This window comes from Vicugna pacos, chromosome 32, assembly GCF_048564905.1.
Source record: "Vicugna pacos chromosome 32, VicPac4, whole genome shotgun sequence".
Lineage (NCBI taxonomy): Eukaryota > Metazoa > Chordata > Mammalia > Artiodactyla > Camelidae > Vicugna > Vicugna pacos.
In genome coordinates, this window is record NC_133018.1 from 24698373 (window position 1) to 24714002 (window position 15630).

At 62.0% G+C, this 15630-nt stretch overlaps 1 protein-coding gene across 1 annotated transcript in view; it reads right to left on the reverse strand.

Annotated features, from left to right (window-relative positions):
* Window positions 1-2270: 2270 nt before the first annotated feature.
* Window positions 2271-15630, reverse strand: part of GALNT9 (polypeptide N-acetylgalactosaminyltransferase 9) — a 75379-nt gene continuing 62019 nt past the window's right edge. The window contains exons 7-11 of the mRNA XM_031670154.2: window positions 10559-10744; window positions 9243-9380; window positions 8836-8931; window positions 4733-4900; window positions 2271-2503 (exon numbers count right to left, since the gene is read on the reverse strand). Of these exons, the coding sequence (XP_031526014.2) occupies window positions 2357-2503; window positions 4733-4900; window positions 8836-8931; window positions 9243-9380; window positions 10559-10744 (735 nt within the window). The 3' untranslated portion in view covers window positions 2271-2356. The remainder of the gene's footprint in view (window positions 2504-4732; window positions 4901-8835; window positions 8932-9242; window positions 9381-10558; window positions 10745-15630) is intronic.

A 15630-nucleotide genomic window follows, 5' to 3' on the forward strand; every position in this document is an offset into this window, starting at 1 on the left:
AGCAGCAGGAAGCGAGGAACTGGAGGAACGGGAGTTCAGGCTCCCCAGGGAAGGAGAAGCAGAGGAGGGGGCTTTGGGGGGTGTGCCCAGTGGGAGGGTGCTGGGGGAGCGGCACGTGCCGCTGGGCTTGGGACAGAGGGCAGGGAAGTGCAGAATTATTACGTCCACCTCAGGGCAGGGGACCCACTGATGCATCAGTAGTCCCCTCTGACCCCGAGGGAAGGTCAGAGCCCTCGGTCTCCCCAAAGACTAGGGGCCTGGCTGCTTCTGGAACCAAGCAAGACCCCATGGGGCCTTCCCAGGACAGCCCCCCCGCCCCACTGCTTCATGTCTTCCTTCTGCCTCTTGTTCGCAGAAAAATTTTAGCCTCCTAGGCCTTCCCCGAGTTCCAAAAAACACATTTCATCAGAGAAGTGAGAAAATGCAGAAACAAAGGAAAACAGTCAAGAAAGAAAAAATAATAATAGTTGAGCCATTAAACAAAGTCAGGGACCTTTAGTTCCCCTCAAGGACTAGAGATAATGTTCTGAGCCACGTCCTTGAGCTGTTGTGCAGATTCTGAAACCCCCGACAGGAGGAAGAAGTCAACTGTACGCCGCCCACAGGCACGGAGAGCCACCCAGGTTGGAACCACAAGGTTGATGGTGGCGACTCCCGATGACCTCACCACCAGCCCCTCAGAAGCACATTCATGGGCTGATCTCACACCCACAGCCCCTCCCTCACCCCGCCTTTAAAGGCCTTTCCCTGAGACCCGCTGGGGAGTCTGAGTCTTTGGGCACTAGCTCCCTGGTCTCCTCGTTTGACACCCGCAACAAACCACACTTTCCTTCACCACAACCCGGGGGCAGTAGACCGGCTTTCCTGCGTGTGGGCAAGGGGACCCGAGTCTGGTTCAGAACACTTTTCACCTCTTCCCGGGGCCCATCTTTGGGAACCCCCCCCCCACCAGTGGGATGTGAGATCCCTGGCACTGCTGGGACTGCTGGGACTGCTGGGAGGCAGGAGCAAGACGGCGGTGCCCAGGAGGCGTGGGGGTGGCCAGGCTCCCGGCCGGCCCTCTCTGAAGGACGGGCTGACTGGATGCAGTGAGGTGGGAACAGGTGAGATCTCCAAGGCCCCCGGCTTGAAGCCCTGTTGTCTGGAAACCCTGCCAGGCTGCTTTCCAGGTTACTCTGTGAGGATGGGGAGAAGCTTGGAAGTCAGTCCTGCTGCCCACGACTTCTCCCCCGGGAGACCGCCGCGGGGGCTGGGGACCCTCTGCACGGGAAGAGCCGGGCGGGGTGGTTTTCGGAAGCCTAGCGTCCTGTCTTTGGTCCATTCCCATGGCCGGGGGGTGCACGCCTGCCCTGGGGCCCCTGCCTGATGCGCAGCTGAAGCCTTCCACCTCGGGGCAGGAGGCAGGAGGGAGAAGCTAGTTTTGGGTGCTGCCTGGCACTGGGCCTGATGAGGGAAAGGGACAGACGGAACGTCTGTCCAGTTTCTCTCTCAACGTCCTGCAATTTTAAGTGCGATCGTGAAGTACCTTCTTGTCCAGAGAGGGCATCTTGGAGGCCCCAGGACAGCCCTGGTTGGGGGTGTATTGCTTCTCAGCTCTGGCCCTGCAGCGTGAAAACCGCTGTGGACGATGCATAAACAGAGGGGCGTGGCTGTGTGCCAATAAAACTTTATTTATAAAAATAGGCAAGGGGCCGTGGGTCAACGTTCGCTGACCCCTGCCTCAGAGCAACACGAGAAGGCTCCTGGCCCTGGACGGTGGACCAGCTCCGGCTCCTGTGGACGAAGCATCAGTCTGTCTCATTTAACCCGCCCTTTATTGGACTGGCAGAGTCACGTTAGTCTCCCCACTGAAGCGCTGCCCAGGGGGTGTCTTTGGGGACCACTGCAGCTGCTGTAGCCCTGTCTCCCGTCACCAGCCAGGGAGAGGCCGCGCCCTGCTGTGTGTAGATGGAGGTGGTCACTGGGCAGCCCCGCCCAGGGTGGGAGAGCTTGGGCGACCTCAGAGTTCATGGGGGGCTGTTTCTGCCTGGGGGATGGACGGGGGCTTCAGCACATGCAGAAGAGGTGGCTGGCGGGCGGCTGGACAGGAATACCATAGACAAGGCACGTGATCTGGAGCTGGAGTTGGCTGTCAGCCGCTGTGCTCAGGCAGAGCTGCGCTGGGGGCGTCTGCGCTCCTGGAGGGGCTGGCTGGTCCCAGCAGCCACTGCCTCCGGAGCGAAGGAAGGCCCCGATGGCAGCTGGGAGAGGTCTCGGCTGGAGGCGGCAGGGCCAGGGCTCTCTGGGTTCCAGCAGTGGCTGAGCAGGAGGGCCTCAGGGTATGCACTGGGGCAGGGGCGTGGGGCGAGCCCGGGGGTCAGTGCCGACCCGGCTTGATCCAGTTTCTGATCGTCCACTTCTGCCCCGAGCACCTCTGCACCACCAGCCGCAGCCCGAAGTTGGCATCCTTGGACATCTCCACCTCCAGGCACCGGCCCGTGTCTCTGCTCACAATGGGGCCACCCTGCGCAGGAGGGAGTGAGTCAGCCCAGGGGTCCTGTCCGAGGGCTTCCCACGGGGAGGGGCGATGACAAGTCCGTGTGGGTCACCACACAGCCGCGTGGGACTCGGGGTCTCACTTCTCTCTGCCCCTCATCCCTGTGTCCCCCGCCCCTGAGCTCCGGGAATCTCTGTCCTCCACCCCTGTCCTCGGTGACCCTCTGTCCTCCACCCCTGTCCTCGGTGACCCTCTGTCCTCCACCCCTGTCCTCGGTGACCCTCTGTCCTCCATCCCTGTCCTCAGTGACCCTCTGTCCCCCGCCCCTGTCCTCGGTGACCCTCTGTCCTCCACCCCTGTCCTCGGTGACCCTCTGTCCTCCACCCCTGTCCTCGGTGACCCTCTGTCCTCCACCCCTGTCCTCGGTGACCCTCTGTCCTCCACCCCTGTCCTCGGTGACCCTCTGTCCTCCATCCCTGTCCTCAGTGACCCTCTGTCCCCCGCCCCTGTCCTCGGTGACCCTCTGTCCTCCATCCCTGTCCTCGGTGACCCTCTGTCCTCCACCCCTGTCCTCAGTGACCCTCTGTCCTCCATCCCTGTCCTCGGTGACCCTCTGTCCCCCGCCCCTGTCCTCGGTGACCCTCTGTCCTCCACCCCTGTCCTCAGTGACCCTCTGTCCTCCACCCCTGTCCTCGGTGACCCTCTGTCCTCCACCCCTGTCCTCGGTGACCCTCTGTCCTCCACCCCTGTCCTCGGTGACCCTCTGTCCTCCACCCCTGTCCTCGGTGACCCTCTGTCCTCCACCCCTGTCCTCGGTGACCCTCTGTCCTCCACCCCTGTCCTCGGTGACCCTCTGTCCTCCACCCCTGTCCTCGGTGACCCTCTGTCCCCCGCCCCTGTCCTCGGTGACCCTCTGTCCTCCACCCCTGTCCTCGGTGACCCTCTGTCCTCCACCCCTGTCCTCGGTGACCCTCTGTCCTCCACCCCTGTCCTCGGTGACCCTCTGTCCTCCACCCCTGTCCTCGGTGACCCTCTGTCCTCCACCCCTGTCCTCAGTGACCCTGCTCTACCTTGGGCAGAGAGTGTTCTAGGAAGATCAGGCAGATACATCCAAGTCCTAACCCAAAGGACCTGGCAATGTGACCATATTTGGAAGCAGGGTCTTTGCAGACGTCATCAGTGAAGATGAAGTCGTGCTGGAGACGGGTGGCCCTGCTCCAGTGCGGGTGTCCTCATGAAGAGGGGGCGTTTGGAGAAGGAAGGGTGCGGCTTTGAGCCCCTGGCTGGCAGTCATCTCTTGGGCAGTGCCCCGCCCCGTAAGTGAACGAGGGGATATGGGACGTGAGTGGCTTTAGGCAGCACAGTCGGACTGCTGTCCCCGGTGTGAGGGTCTCAGGCCGGGCTGGAGGGAGGTGGGTGGGCTCGAGGGCGTCCCCTCAGCCTGATGGGGTGGAAACGCGAGGCTGATTCCACGGAGACGTGCTGAGACCCTGGGGAAGCGTGTGCAGGATGTGGCTGGGTGGGTGCGAAGGCTGGATGTGGAGATGAGTATGTCACGGGGGAGGGAGGGGCGAGTCGGGGAGCCCACTCAGCGGGGGTGGAGGGGGACCTAAGGGGGGACCGTAGGGGTCATGGCCAGAGGGCAGGGGTGTGAGGAAGGCCAGCCCTGGAAACAGAGGAGTGGGAGGAAATGCAGGTGAAATGGTCCCTAACAAAACATGGGGGAAGGAGGCCGGCGCCGAGGGAGGGGCTCGCGATCTGGTGATTCCCAGAGCAGGCGCCCGTGCTGTCCACGCCCAGCAAGACTGAGAGCGGAGGGAGGCCTGTGTGAGCGGGAAGGGGCCGTGGGGGGCAGGGGGGGCCCCTTCGAACTCTCATCCCGAATACCTGTTCTCGGGGCTCAGGATTTGAGCCCAGCAGCCCCCCGCAGGGCACATGAGGGATTTCAGAGGCTTCCCGGGAAGGGAAGTCTGGTCCCACTTGGCCGGCAGCTGGGGTGGGGTCTTCCGGGGTGGTCATACCTCAACCCTCTGCCTGAATGCCCTCCCCAGGGGGCCGGAGGAGGCCGCAGGGTCGGGGACAGAGAGACTGGAGGAGGCGGCCACCGTGCCGTGACCAGCCCAGTGCAGCCCTCCCCCGGCTGCGACTGTGGGCCGATCACCTAATGGCTGTGAGACGGAGATCACCTGACCCAGCCCCCCACCCCGAGCACTGGAGCTTGGCCCCTGCTGTCCTCACTGCCCCCCCCGGGCTGACCTGGGTGAAGTCCCACAGCCGCTGCGCCGGCCGGGCCACGTCCTCACACTTCTTCAGGGCGGGCGTGCGGCCCCTGCCGTCATCCACCAGGCACTTGGAGTCCGGCAGGAAGGCGGTGGAGCCCAGGGGGCCCAGCTGCAGGAGGCCTTCGGCGCTGTACCGCACCAGCTGGGGAGAGGCCGCGTGGGGGGCGTGGGCGTCAGGTGGCCCCGGGCAGGGCTGGTGTCGGGGGCTCGGCCTCGCGGCCCCGAAGGGAGGTGGTGGGGCATCGAGGCAGGGGCCACCTAGGCACCAGGGCCAGCCTTCCTGGGAAGGGGTGGTCCCTGAGGAGCCCTGCTCTGCCCCGGCACAGGGGCCACTGTGTGCGAAGAGCCCACGGAGGGACACCTCCCAAAAACCCCAGCAGGACTGCCTCGGACTCCTTCCCCAGACCCCTGCTCGGACCCACCCTCAGTGGCTCCCAGAGCCTCCGCCTCAGAGGAGAATTCCACACGTGCTCCAGGCCGCCCAACTGCCCTTGAACCAAAGGTGGCCCCAAGTTCAAGGTCCCAGTTCATGTTTTTAGCCAAACGCCAGGTTAGGTGACAACTAGAGGTTTACAGGGAACCCAGTGCTATCCATTCCTGCCGCTCCCCAGCTGTGTGGCCTTGAGCAAGTGACGCCACCTCTCTGTGCCTCAGTTTCCTTGTCTGTAAGCGGGAGATTATGACAGCACCTGCTGGCAGGGCTGCCGGGAGGACCGCGTGGGTTCTGTACACGAGACGCTGGATGAACGCAGCAGGTGCTACTGCAGGTCAAGTGCACCCCCCTCTCCTTTCTCTCACTTTCTCTCCCATGTGGCACACACGTGCACACACACACTCTGCCTGAACCCTCGTCACGGGCAGCTGTATCTTCCAGGACAGTTCGATAGACCAGCACCTCCCCTGCGTGTTTGCGCAGCCCTGTGACCCTGACGTCCCTGTTAAGCGCGGGGCCCAGATTCTCTCCTGAGTCTTCCTGGGGGGCGTGGACGTTGCAGAAGGGGTGCTATCCAACTCTGGGGCCTGGCGGAACCGGCCGTGACACCTCCCACGTCTCCTGGGATGCCTGCCCCCTGGAATCACCGGAGACGCCACTCTGCTGTGACGGAGCCTGAGCAGCCGGGGAGAGGCCACGAGGGGGCAGGCCGAGGCCCTGGAGCGGCCGGCGCACCTGCGGCCAGGTAGCCCCCAGGCCTGCCGGGTGGTCTGCACAGAGCGGAGAGACTGGCCTTGCTGCAGCTTTGGGAGCAAAATGAAGACGGCACTCCCTTCAGACCATTCTGTTTGGGGCAGGTGCTCACTGACACGCACATGTCCCTTCACTGTTCACTTTCTTCCTGAAGCCAAGGAGGTTTGGTTCTGGGGTCCGCGGCACATCGAAGTGCAGGACAAACTCCAAGCCACAGCCCTGCTGACCTGCAGCTTCAGCCTCCCAAGTAAGGACCTGGCAGAGCCAGGAAGCAGGAGCCTTGGTGCTGGGGACCTGGCAGGGTCGGCGAGTCCAGTGGTGCATCCCCGCGCCCACGGAGGACCAGCGGCCGGAAGGTGACAGTCAGGAGGCCGCTCTGAGCGAAGGAGGTGCCTCGGCTTCTGTGATTTACCACCAACCCCACCCCAGCCCCACCTCGGAAACGCCCCGCGGGGAAGCAGCTGGGGCTGGGGCGGGGCATCGAGGACTGCAGGGGGCTCCTGTTGGCCTCAGGGAAGCCTCTACAGATGCCTTCTCGAATGCGTAGAGGTGAAAGGATGTGACGCCTGCAGCTCGCTTTACGTGACTCATAAAAAAATAGGTGATGGGAACACAGGCAATCTGTCTGGACCGGGGAGTGAAAACCGTACCTGTAAAGGGCGCTTCGCGGATACTGCGGCATGTTCTTCACCTTTTTCCCCTCACAAACCTTTAAACTGGTAAAAACCTCTCTGCCCCGCAGACTGCGGTTAGCTGACCCCAGACGTGTGTGGTTGGCCATCTCACGGCTTTTCTACTTTTCCGGGTGTTTGAGAAGTGTCATATAAAACCTGACAAGTAAAGGAGGAGCACCCTGATGGCCCCAGGCTGCCCGTGTCCAGGCTGGAGGGGTCCTGTGAGGACGCGGAGGCCCACATGCCTGCCCCGTGCCCCGCTCACGCACACTGGTCGGGCCAGTGCTGCGGACAGAGGGCTGGACCCCATCGTGGGGGGTCTACGTGCTGGTCTGTGTCTGGGGCCCAGGACTGCTTCCTAACCATCTACACGTGTGCAGATTTTGGTCGGAGACTGGCTTTCTATGTGGCCATTGTTATGGGTTGAGTTGTGTCCCCACAAAAGTCATGTCAAAGTCCTAACCCCCGGGTACCTGGGAAGGTGACCTCATTTGGAAAGAGGGTCACTGCTGATGTGCTCAAGGGACGATGGTCATCCTGGGTTAGGGTGGCCCTCAGCCAGTGTGACTGGTGTCTTGATAAGGAGAAAAAACAGACACAGGAGAAGGCAGGGGAACACAGACACAGACCTGCACAGGCCACATGGCGACAGAGGCAGAGACTGGGGGATGCAGACACAAGACGATAATCTCTGGGGGACCAGAGGCTGGGAGAGGCGGGAAGGACCCCCGCCCCGACAGCCCCGCTGACACCTCGATCTGGGGTTTCTGGTCTCCAGAAGCCAGAGACTAGATGTCTGCTCTGTAAGCCAGTGCCCAGCTGGCGGTACATCGTCGTGGTGGCCCATGGCACTAGCACAGCCAGGGATGGGGTTGAGGGAGGTGGCCTGTCCCCATTAACGTTGCAGCAGCCTCCTCAGAGACCAAGCAGACTGAGGTCGTTGGCAAAGGAGACGTCGCTGCAGGCACATCCGGCCTGGCTGGGGACGTGGGTCCACCTGATCTCTCTGAAGGGCTCGGCCACATGGGCCAGCCTCTCCCATCCACCTGCCTCCGCCTCCACTGTGTTTCCAGCAGAAGCAGGGCCGCTCCTGCAGCTGCCCTGGGGTCCAGTCGTGGTGGGGGCTCCCCTGGGCGTTGCTCGGGGTCACTGGGACACCCATGCCTCACCCAGCCACATGACTTCCTGCCCCTAGACACTTCCAAGGCCGGCCCCCCGAGCTGCCCCTCCAGCCGCAGAAATGGAGGTGACATGGTGTCCTCTCTCGGTCACGTGTTGCTCCGCCTCATGGGTGCAGAGGAGCAGGGCATGTCCAGAGACCTCTCCGTACAGGACGCGGCCTCTCCCCTCATGTCCATGCCAGCCAGAGGATTCCCCACCTGTGACTGAGGGGCCCAGCAAATTGAATTTCTTTGGGAGGGCTGAGGTGCATTTGCATCTCAAAGGAAGACTCTGTTTTGCTCTTAATCCCAGGCCCGCACGCCAGCTGGAGGTCCTGGGAGGAGGCTGCAGTCATGCCCTCGGCTCCCGTCTTCACAGGCTGGGCCTCCGGCGCCCACGGAGTAACCCCCGGGCGGCGGCACGGACGCTCCAGCGTCCATGGACGTCTCAGCACGTGGCTCAGACCCAGAGCGTGTGTCATTTCCAGGGTTTAGTGTAAATAGCACCCAATCGCCACTGCAGGCAGGAGGAGTCACCTGGGATGGGAAGCCTCAGGCTCTGCTTCCATCGGGGTCCAGGGCACCAGCACCGCTAGAGCTTCGGAAACACACCTCCCCCCTCCCCCGCCCGGCCCCTGCGGCCTGCGGGCATCGGGCACCTGCCTGCGAGGGTGTTTGAAAGCCCTCCTGGCAATTCTGAGCTGGAGCCTGGCTGAGCGTCACTTGGCAGGCGCTCCACTGACAAGAACCGGTGGTTGCCGGCGATACTTTCTGGGTTCTGTCTGCACCACGGCTACCGTTTACCCTCATTTTCCTCTTCAGTCCACACAGCAGCCCCGAGGAGCCGGCATGGGAATCATCCCATCTGATGGATGTGAAAACTTAGGCACAGATGTTGGGTGAGTCCCCTAAGGCCTGTTCGGCGCCAAAGCCCTTGCCGTTCATTTTCCCGGGGCCGGGGTCTCCAGGAGGGGCCCGAACCCACAGCCTCAGTGGCACCAGGACGCCCGCCACGTGCCACCGCCCCCTGCGGCCGGGGCGTCCCCGCCGCCCCTACCTGGGAGGACATCCCGTGGCAGGGGTACAGGATGGCCCGGTCGTCATCTTCCGCCCCCTGGTCCAAGCAGTAGCCGCTGGCTTTGCTGTTTCTCACCTGCAGCCAGAAAGCCAAGGAGACGCCCCATCACAAGGGTCCCTGAGGCCGAAGCGGGCTGGAGGCGCTGTACCTGCCCATCCCTGCCCAGTGCCAGGGGTCTCAGGAAAGCGTGGGCCCGACGTCCAGGATGAGACCCACCAGGGCGCGGGGGCTGCCCTGGAAAGGGGAGGCGTGCGCCATGCGTGTGTGGATGTGCCTGAGCACTTCGCTGTCTGCTGTCCACGCACACAGGCACAGGGAGGGGTGTGGGTGCCGGGTGGTGGGGTGCGGGGGGTGCAGGCCGGGGGCCATCCCGGCGGAGGCGGTACCTCTCCGTACGTCAGCGTGTCGTTGTAGGTCCTCATCTCTGGGTACACGTTGTCCAGGTACCACTTGAAGCTTCGGCATTTCAGCCTCTGGCGCAGGGCCAGCCGCTCAGACACGTCCCCGAAGTCCACCCCCGGGTTCTGCAAGGCCAGAAGGGCACTTGAATGTGGAGCGCCTCCACTACCCAGGCCTCTGCCCAGGGCAGGGGAGCCTCAGGGCCCACAGACCCTCCTACCGGAGCAGCCCCCACCCTCCAGGCTCCCAGACACCGAGCCTCTGGGGTGGCCTCCCGCCCTCCCGGGACCCTAGCAGGTCCCGGGTAGCTGTTTCCGATGGGAAAACCCTGGTGTCTCCAGCCTGCTTTGCGGCGGGTCCTGCTGGAGACCAGCCTGGCCTGGATGGACGGGCACTGGTGGTGTGTGGGCCTGGCTTGTCCACACCCTGCACGCTCCAAAGGAAAGACTTGCCCTTGGCCAGCTCGCCCATGTGTGTGCTGGGTCCTAGTGCAAGATCTAGCTCTGATGGTGGGTTGATGTATAAAAGCTTTTTCCAGGACAAGTCTATACCAGGGCCCAGGGACTCGAATCCTCCGTGTCCAGGGAAGCAATGTGTGCATGAAGCTGGTCCTGCAGTCCGTGCGGGTGGGCGGGGACGGCAGCCCGGGCGTCACCCCACCAAAGGGGCAGCCTGTCCTCAGCACACACGCACACCCAGTGCACACACGTACATGCACGCATGCAGTGCGTATGCCCAAGCCCGCTCCTCCAGGCTGCCCCCCGGGTTAGGAACCCCTGGCTTACACCCAGCTCCTGCTTCCTGCCAGCAGCAGGCAAGCACCTCTCCAGGCCTCCTGTCCCCCACTCCCTGCAGGGCAGGCTGGTCTGGCTGCAGGCAGCACCCAAAGCGGGAGAGGAAGCCGCCATCCCTACAGCGGGGCCCCCGAGAACCTGGTTACGGGTCTGACAGGGGACGCAGTTCTGTTCTGGCTCTGGCTCTCAGCAGCAGTGCGTCCCCGCATGCCTCGGTTTCCCTCTCCGGCAGTTGGGAGGGGGTGCTGTGTTCTAGGGGGTGCTGCCGTCGCCCTGGGGGAGCTCCCGTGGTGGAAGGAGGGGCGTGCTAATTAGCGCAGTGGTCGTTGCACTACAGACAAGGAATGGGCTCTCCTCGCCGCCGGAAGTATCGACATTCCAGAGACCCTTCCGGCTGAGCTGCCCGGGAGGCCCCACCTCCCCTGATGGGCTGCACCTCCCTGGGGCGGCCTCCCCCCCCCATCCCCGCCCTGGCTTCCGCCCCGCCCGGCCCCACCCGGCCGGCTTACGGTCATGGGGATGTTCCAGGCCATGTACACGTGGGACTTGAAGCCGTCCATCCACACCTCGGCGGCCCGCAGGGCGTTGCGCTTGGCGTAGTAGTCGATGTCATTGTTGTAGGGCTTCTTGGTGCGCTCGATGTGGGCCACGCGGGAGCAGGGCAGCACCTCCATGCTGCCGCCGCACTGCCACACCTGCGGGGGCACCCAGGGCCCGCTGGCTGGCCGGCCCTGCCCTACCCCCCAGCCCCCGGGGCACCCGCCTCCACCCGGGCACCCCTGCTCCCAGACCCCGGGACACGCCTCCCCGAGGGGGCCCTGGCTGCCTGGGCCGCTGGGGGCAAGAGGCCCAAGAGAAGCCGCGGCCTTGGGTCCAGTCCACCAAAGCCTGGGTGCCAGGCGGCCTCGCCCTCTGGCTTTCCCATCAATTCTTTTCCCTGAACCTTCCAGGATCTAAACAAGAGAGAGATTCTTCTCCTGACACCTCGACACTTCCTTAGTATCCCCTTCCCGGGGCCCCCAACCCACCCCCACCCAGGGCTGGCTCCGGGCTGGGAGTTTGGCCTGAGAAGCGTCACTTCCCACCAGCAGCTGCCCCTCCCCTCCAGCCAGAAGAAGAAACCTACAATCTAATTTAAAAAGAGCAGCTCGCTCGGCAAACCGTTCCAGACAACTTCGATCCAAGGACGCACGGCTCCCAGTACCCCAGGCGCAGTCTCGGCCTACAGAAGTCTAAACAGGCAGCGCTGCTTCTGCAAACAAGGCTCCCCAGGGGCCCTGGCTGCCGGAACCCTCAGCGGGGATAGAAAGGTATTTTGCATCATAATCTCCTTTCTATGCATGGTTACCTCTGCACTGCTTCGCCCAAACAGAACAGCCTCACTAGGCACGGGGTGTGTTAGTCTGCTCTGTTCTGTTCTATTCGATTCCATTCTGTTCCATTCTGTCCCACCCTTTTCTGTCCCATCCTCTGCCATCCTATCTCTGATGGTTAATTTTATGTGCCAACGTGACTGAGCCACGGGCTGTTCAGGTATTTGGTTCGCCGCTGTTCTGGGTGTGTCCAGGAGCGTGTGTCCCGGTGAGAGGAACACTTAACTTGGTGGGCTGAGTATAGGAGACTGCCCTCCTCAGTGTGGGTGGGCCCTGTCCAATCAGTTGAAGGCCTGAATAGAACGAAAACCAACTGAGCAGGGAGAACTCACCCTTTCTGCCTGCCCGTCCGCGAGGTGGGACGCTCATCATTTCTTGCCTTGGGACTTGGACGGGAACTACCCCCTTAGCATCCTGGGCCTCCCACTCGCCAGCTGCAGACCTTGGGCTTCTCAGCTTCCATGACTGTGTGGGCCAACCCCTCGTCCTCTCGGGAGAACCCAGACTAACACACCCCCTACCCTACCCCGCGCCACCCTGCTGGAAACTTGCTGGTGCTGACACGGCCCGCAGCCGGGATAAGAAGTCATCTCTGAGCAAGTCGGGCATCCTGGCTGAGGGCAGGCTGTCTGCCCCTGGTGGTTCCCTGAGCACGTCCCCACACGTCCAGTCTCCCCTGGTCCGGCTCACGGCCTGCTCGGGCCCACCAGCTCCGCACCTGCACGCTCAGCGGGCGTCACCGCCCCCTTCGTCATGACCGTCAGACGCTGACCAGCTTGTTCCCAACTCCCGAGTGACATAGACGTGGCCCTGCTTCCACGTCGCTGGAGGAGGGCCTGGTCCCGGGGGGACGCCGGGGGCAGCAGGGGGAGGGCTGGAGGCCCTGCAGGGGCTTTGAAGGGCCAGGCCTGTGCGTGACTTCCGCCACTTCTGCTCACACGCCTGTCAAACCCAGGCACGTGGCCCAGCTGCCCAGGAGGCTGGGAACGTAGGTGGACACCCGGTGAGCCAGGGATCTTCCAGAAGGCCAAACATGGAAACAGAAGGGAGGAAGCTCTACAGACCTGCAGGGAAGCATCCGACTCCCCCGCCCACCTTCTGTGGTTGCTGTCACTGCCAGTTTCCTGGGTCCCCCTGTTCCAGCTGCTGTCCCTCCCTGCCCAGACTCAGCACAGGGCTGGGGTTCTGCCAAAACCCAAGTCTGGCTGTCCTGTCCTCTGCTGCTCCCAAGACTCACCAGCCTCAGCCCCGCTCTGCCTCTGCTCACTTCAGAGCCCGGCGCGTACCCTGCCCAGGGCCTTTGCACCAGCTGCAAAAGGCCTCCACCCGGAACTTCCTCCCCGGAGCTCCATCTGCCTGGCTGCCTGCCCACCTTCAACTATGCTCAGATGTCACCTCCTCCAGGATTCCCTCTTGACTGCCCCATTTAAAGCTACAGCGTCTCGGGTCTCATCCCCTGGCCAGACTTATTTACTGTCGTGGCTTTTTTTCTCCTCACACCATTGACTTACTGATTCCATTTTGTCCGTCTGCGCTACGCAGATGTGAGCCTTGGTCAGGGGGGTTTCTGTTGCTACGTTCCTGACTGATCTACCTGGACCAGGAGATAGCAGTCTGCCGTGTGGGGGCGGGGCGGGGTTAACTCGGTCCTCACTACAGATGAAAGGAAGACCTAGGCTCAGAGGAGTTAAGAAGCGTGTCCAGGGTCACACGGCTGGCTCGTGGTGGGGCAGGGACTCGGAAACACTGCACGCAGCCCCCGAAGTGGCTTCTTCGCCCAGACTGGTGGAGGTGTCGCAGGGCCGGGTCACACGATTGAAGGGTTACTGTCACACCCAACCACTAATTATCTCAATCAACTTGGTTAATTGCCACTCAAACAGAAACAGCAAACACGAGGCAGAGGAGCAGGTGTGAGGCCTGCGGGCAGCTGCTCGGAGGGAGGGCGCAGGGGAGATCCCGCCCCGCCTGCAAGGACCCCCGCCCACATGGACCGCTGCCTCGCCCCTCAGCCAGCAGATCGCCTCAGCTCCTGGGGCCTCCGTGCTGGTTTCTGAGAGCTGGGATTCCAGAGCCACCGCCCTCGTGCACAAGCCCTACTCCTTAAAAAGTCCAGAAATAATGGTCCATCTGCATGGCTGCTGGTGAACAGCCGATTCTCCCTCCAGCCGCCCCGCTGTGTGAGCTGACACGTGCCCCAGTGGGAGCCGAGGGGGTGGGACTGAGACCTGGCCAGGACCCAGCTGTCACGGGGCCGCATGTGGCCTGGGGACTGCACAGCAGGAAACCTGGCCCCAGTGCTTTCCCTCGAACTGACGCTCTTAGGACGTTCATTGTGAAACAAGTGGCCATTTCCCTTCCTTGTTTTCTTCCTGAAACTTGATGATCAAAGTGACCTTTCTGGGGAGCCTGGCTGTTAGAAAGCGAGTGCTTCCTGCGGCCTGAGCGGGAAGACAATCCCGGCTGCTCGGCTTGGCCTCGCATCCCTGGCAATGCGAATGGAAGCGAGGTCTGTGTGTCATTTTAATCGAGACGTATCTCTAGACTCTGAGTTCATTTCACATGCTGCACAGCCTCCCCACAGCCCCTCATCAGCCTGCGCTTCTCTGTGAGCATCTCTGTCCCTGGGAGACAGAGCCTTGGCCCGAGGACACGGGGGAGGGCAGGAGCCCCCAAATCCTGCTCTGCAGTAGACTCTCCGGGAGGAGCTTAAAGTCCTGTGGTCAGGCCTCACCCCCACTGACTACATCAGGAACTGATGGTGGCATCCCTGGGGACCCGAACTTGCACTCCAGGGGGAGGGCCGTGCTGTCCCGGGGCCTCGCTGGGGAGGCAGAGGGTGAGCCCTGCAGTTCTGTTTGGGTAAAGCTGAACACAGGGGCCACTGCTGCTCCTGCGATCAGGGTTTTCAGCTGGCTCTGTATGTTTCCTTCTGGGTGTTGGAAACCACTGAACATGATGAAAGCTGGTTTTCACCTGGAAAATACTGAGGATGGGGCTTCACCTCTCAAGGTATGGCCAACATCTACTCAAGTCTGCCTTTCCCTCTTTCTTGCCTTTGTGATAATCCATGTATCCAATGTGTATCAAACTATTCAATAATCCACTCATTTACTTATTGATCTATCCATCCATCCACCCTTCCATCCATCCATCCATTCATCCATCCATCCATCCATCTACCCTATCCATCCATCCACCCATCCCTCCATCCATCCATCTACCCATCCATTCATCCATCCATCCATCTACCCTATCCATCCATCCACCCATCCCTCCATCCATCCATCTACCCTTCCATCCATCCATCCACCCATCCACCATCCATCCATCTACCCATCTATCCATCCCTCCATCCATCCACCATCCATCCATCCATCCACCCATCCCTCCATCCATCCATCTACCCATCTATCCATCCCTCCATCCATCCATCTACCCTATCCATCCATCCATCCATCTACCCTATCCATCCATCCACCCATCCCTCCATCCATCCATCTACCCTTCCATCCATCCATCCACCCATCCATCTACCCTATCCATCCATCCACCCATCCCTCCATCCATCCATCTACCCTTCCATCCATCCATCCACCCATCCACCATCCATCCATCCACCCATCCATCCACCCATCCATCCATCCATCCATCTACCCATCTATCCATCCCTCCATCCATCCACCCATCCATCCATCCATCCATCTACCCTATCCATCCCTCCACCCATCCACCATCCATCCATCCATCCCTCCATCCACCCATCCATCCATCCATCCATCCATCTACCCATCTATCCATCCCTCCATCCATCCATCTACCCATCTATCCATCCCTCCATCCATCCATCCACCCATCCCTCCATCCATCCATCTACCCATCTATCCATCCCTCCATCCACCCACCCACCCATCCGTTCATCTGCATTAGCCTGTACAACTGCATGACTCTGCACACTGTGCAAAGCTGTATTAAGACGAGGAAGTCAAGCTGAGAGGAGAAGCGGGCTCAGCGTTCCTAGCCCAGTCCTCTGGGCCAGAGCTCGGCTACACCAGAGGCCCAGGCTGAGGCTGACAGGCGCCCAGGCAGCCTGCCTCACAGGCTGCCTCACCTGGATGCATCCAGGAGGGACCAGCCACCGTCTTCCTTTGTGGCCGTGCACATTTCCCTCCTTTAACAAAAACCGGGGCTTTGTGTTCACTCTGGAG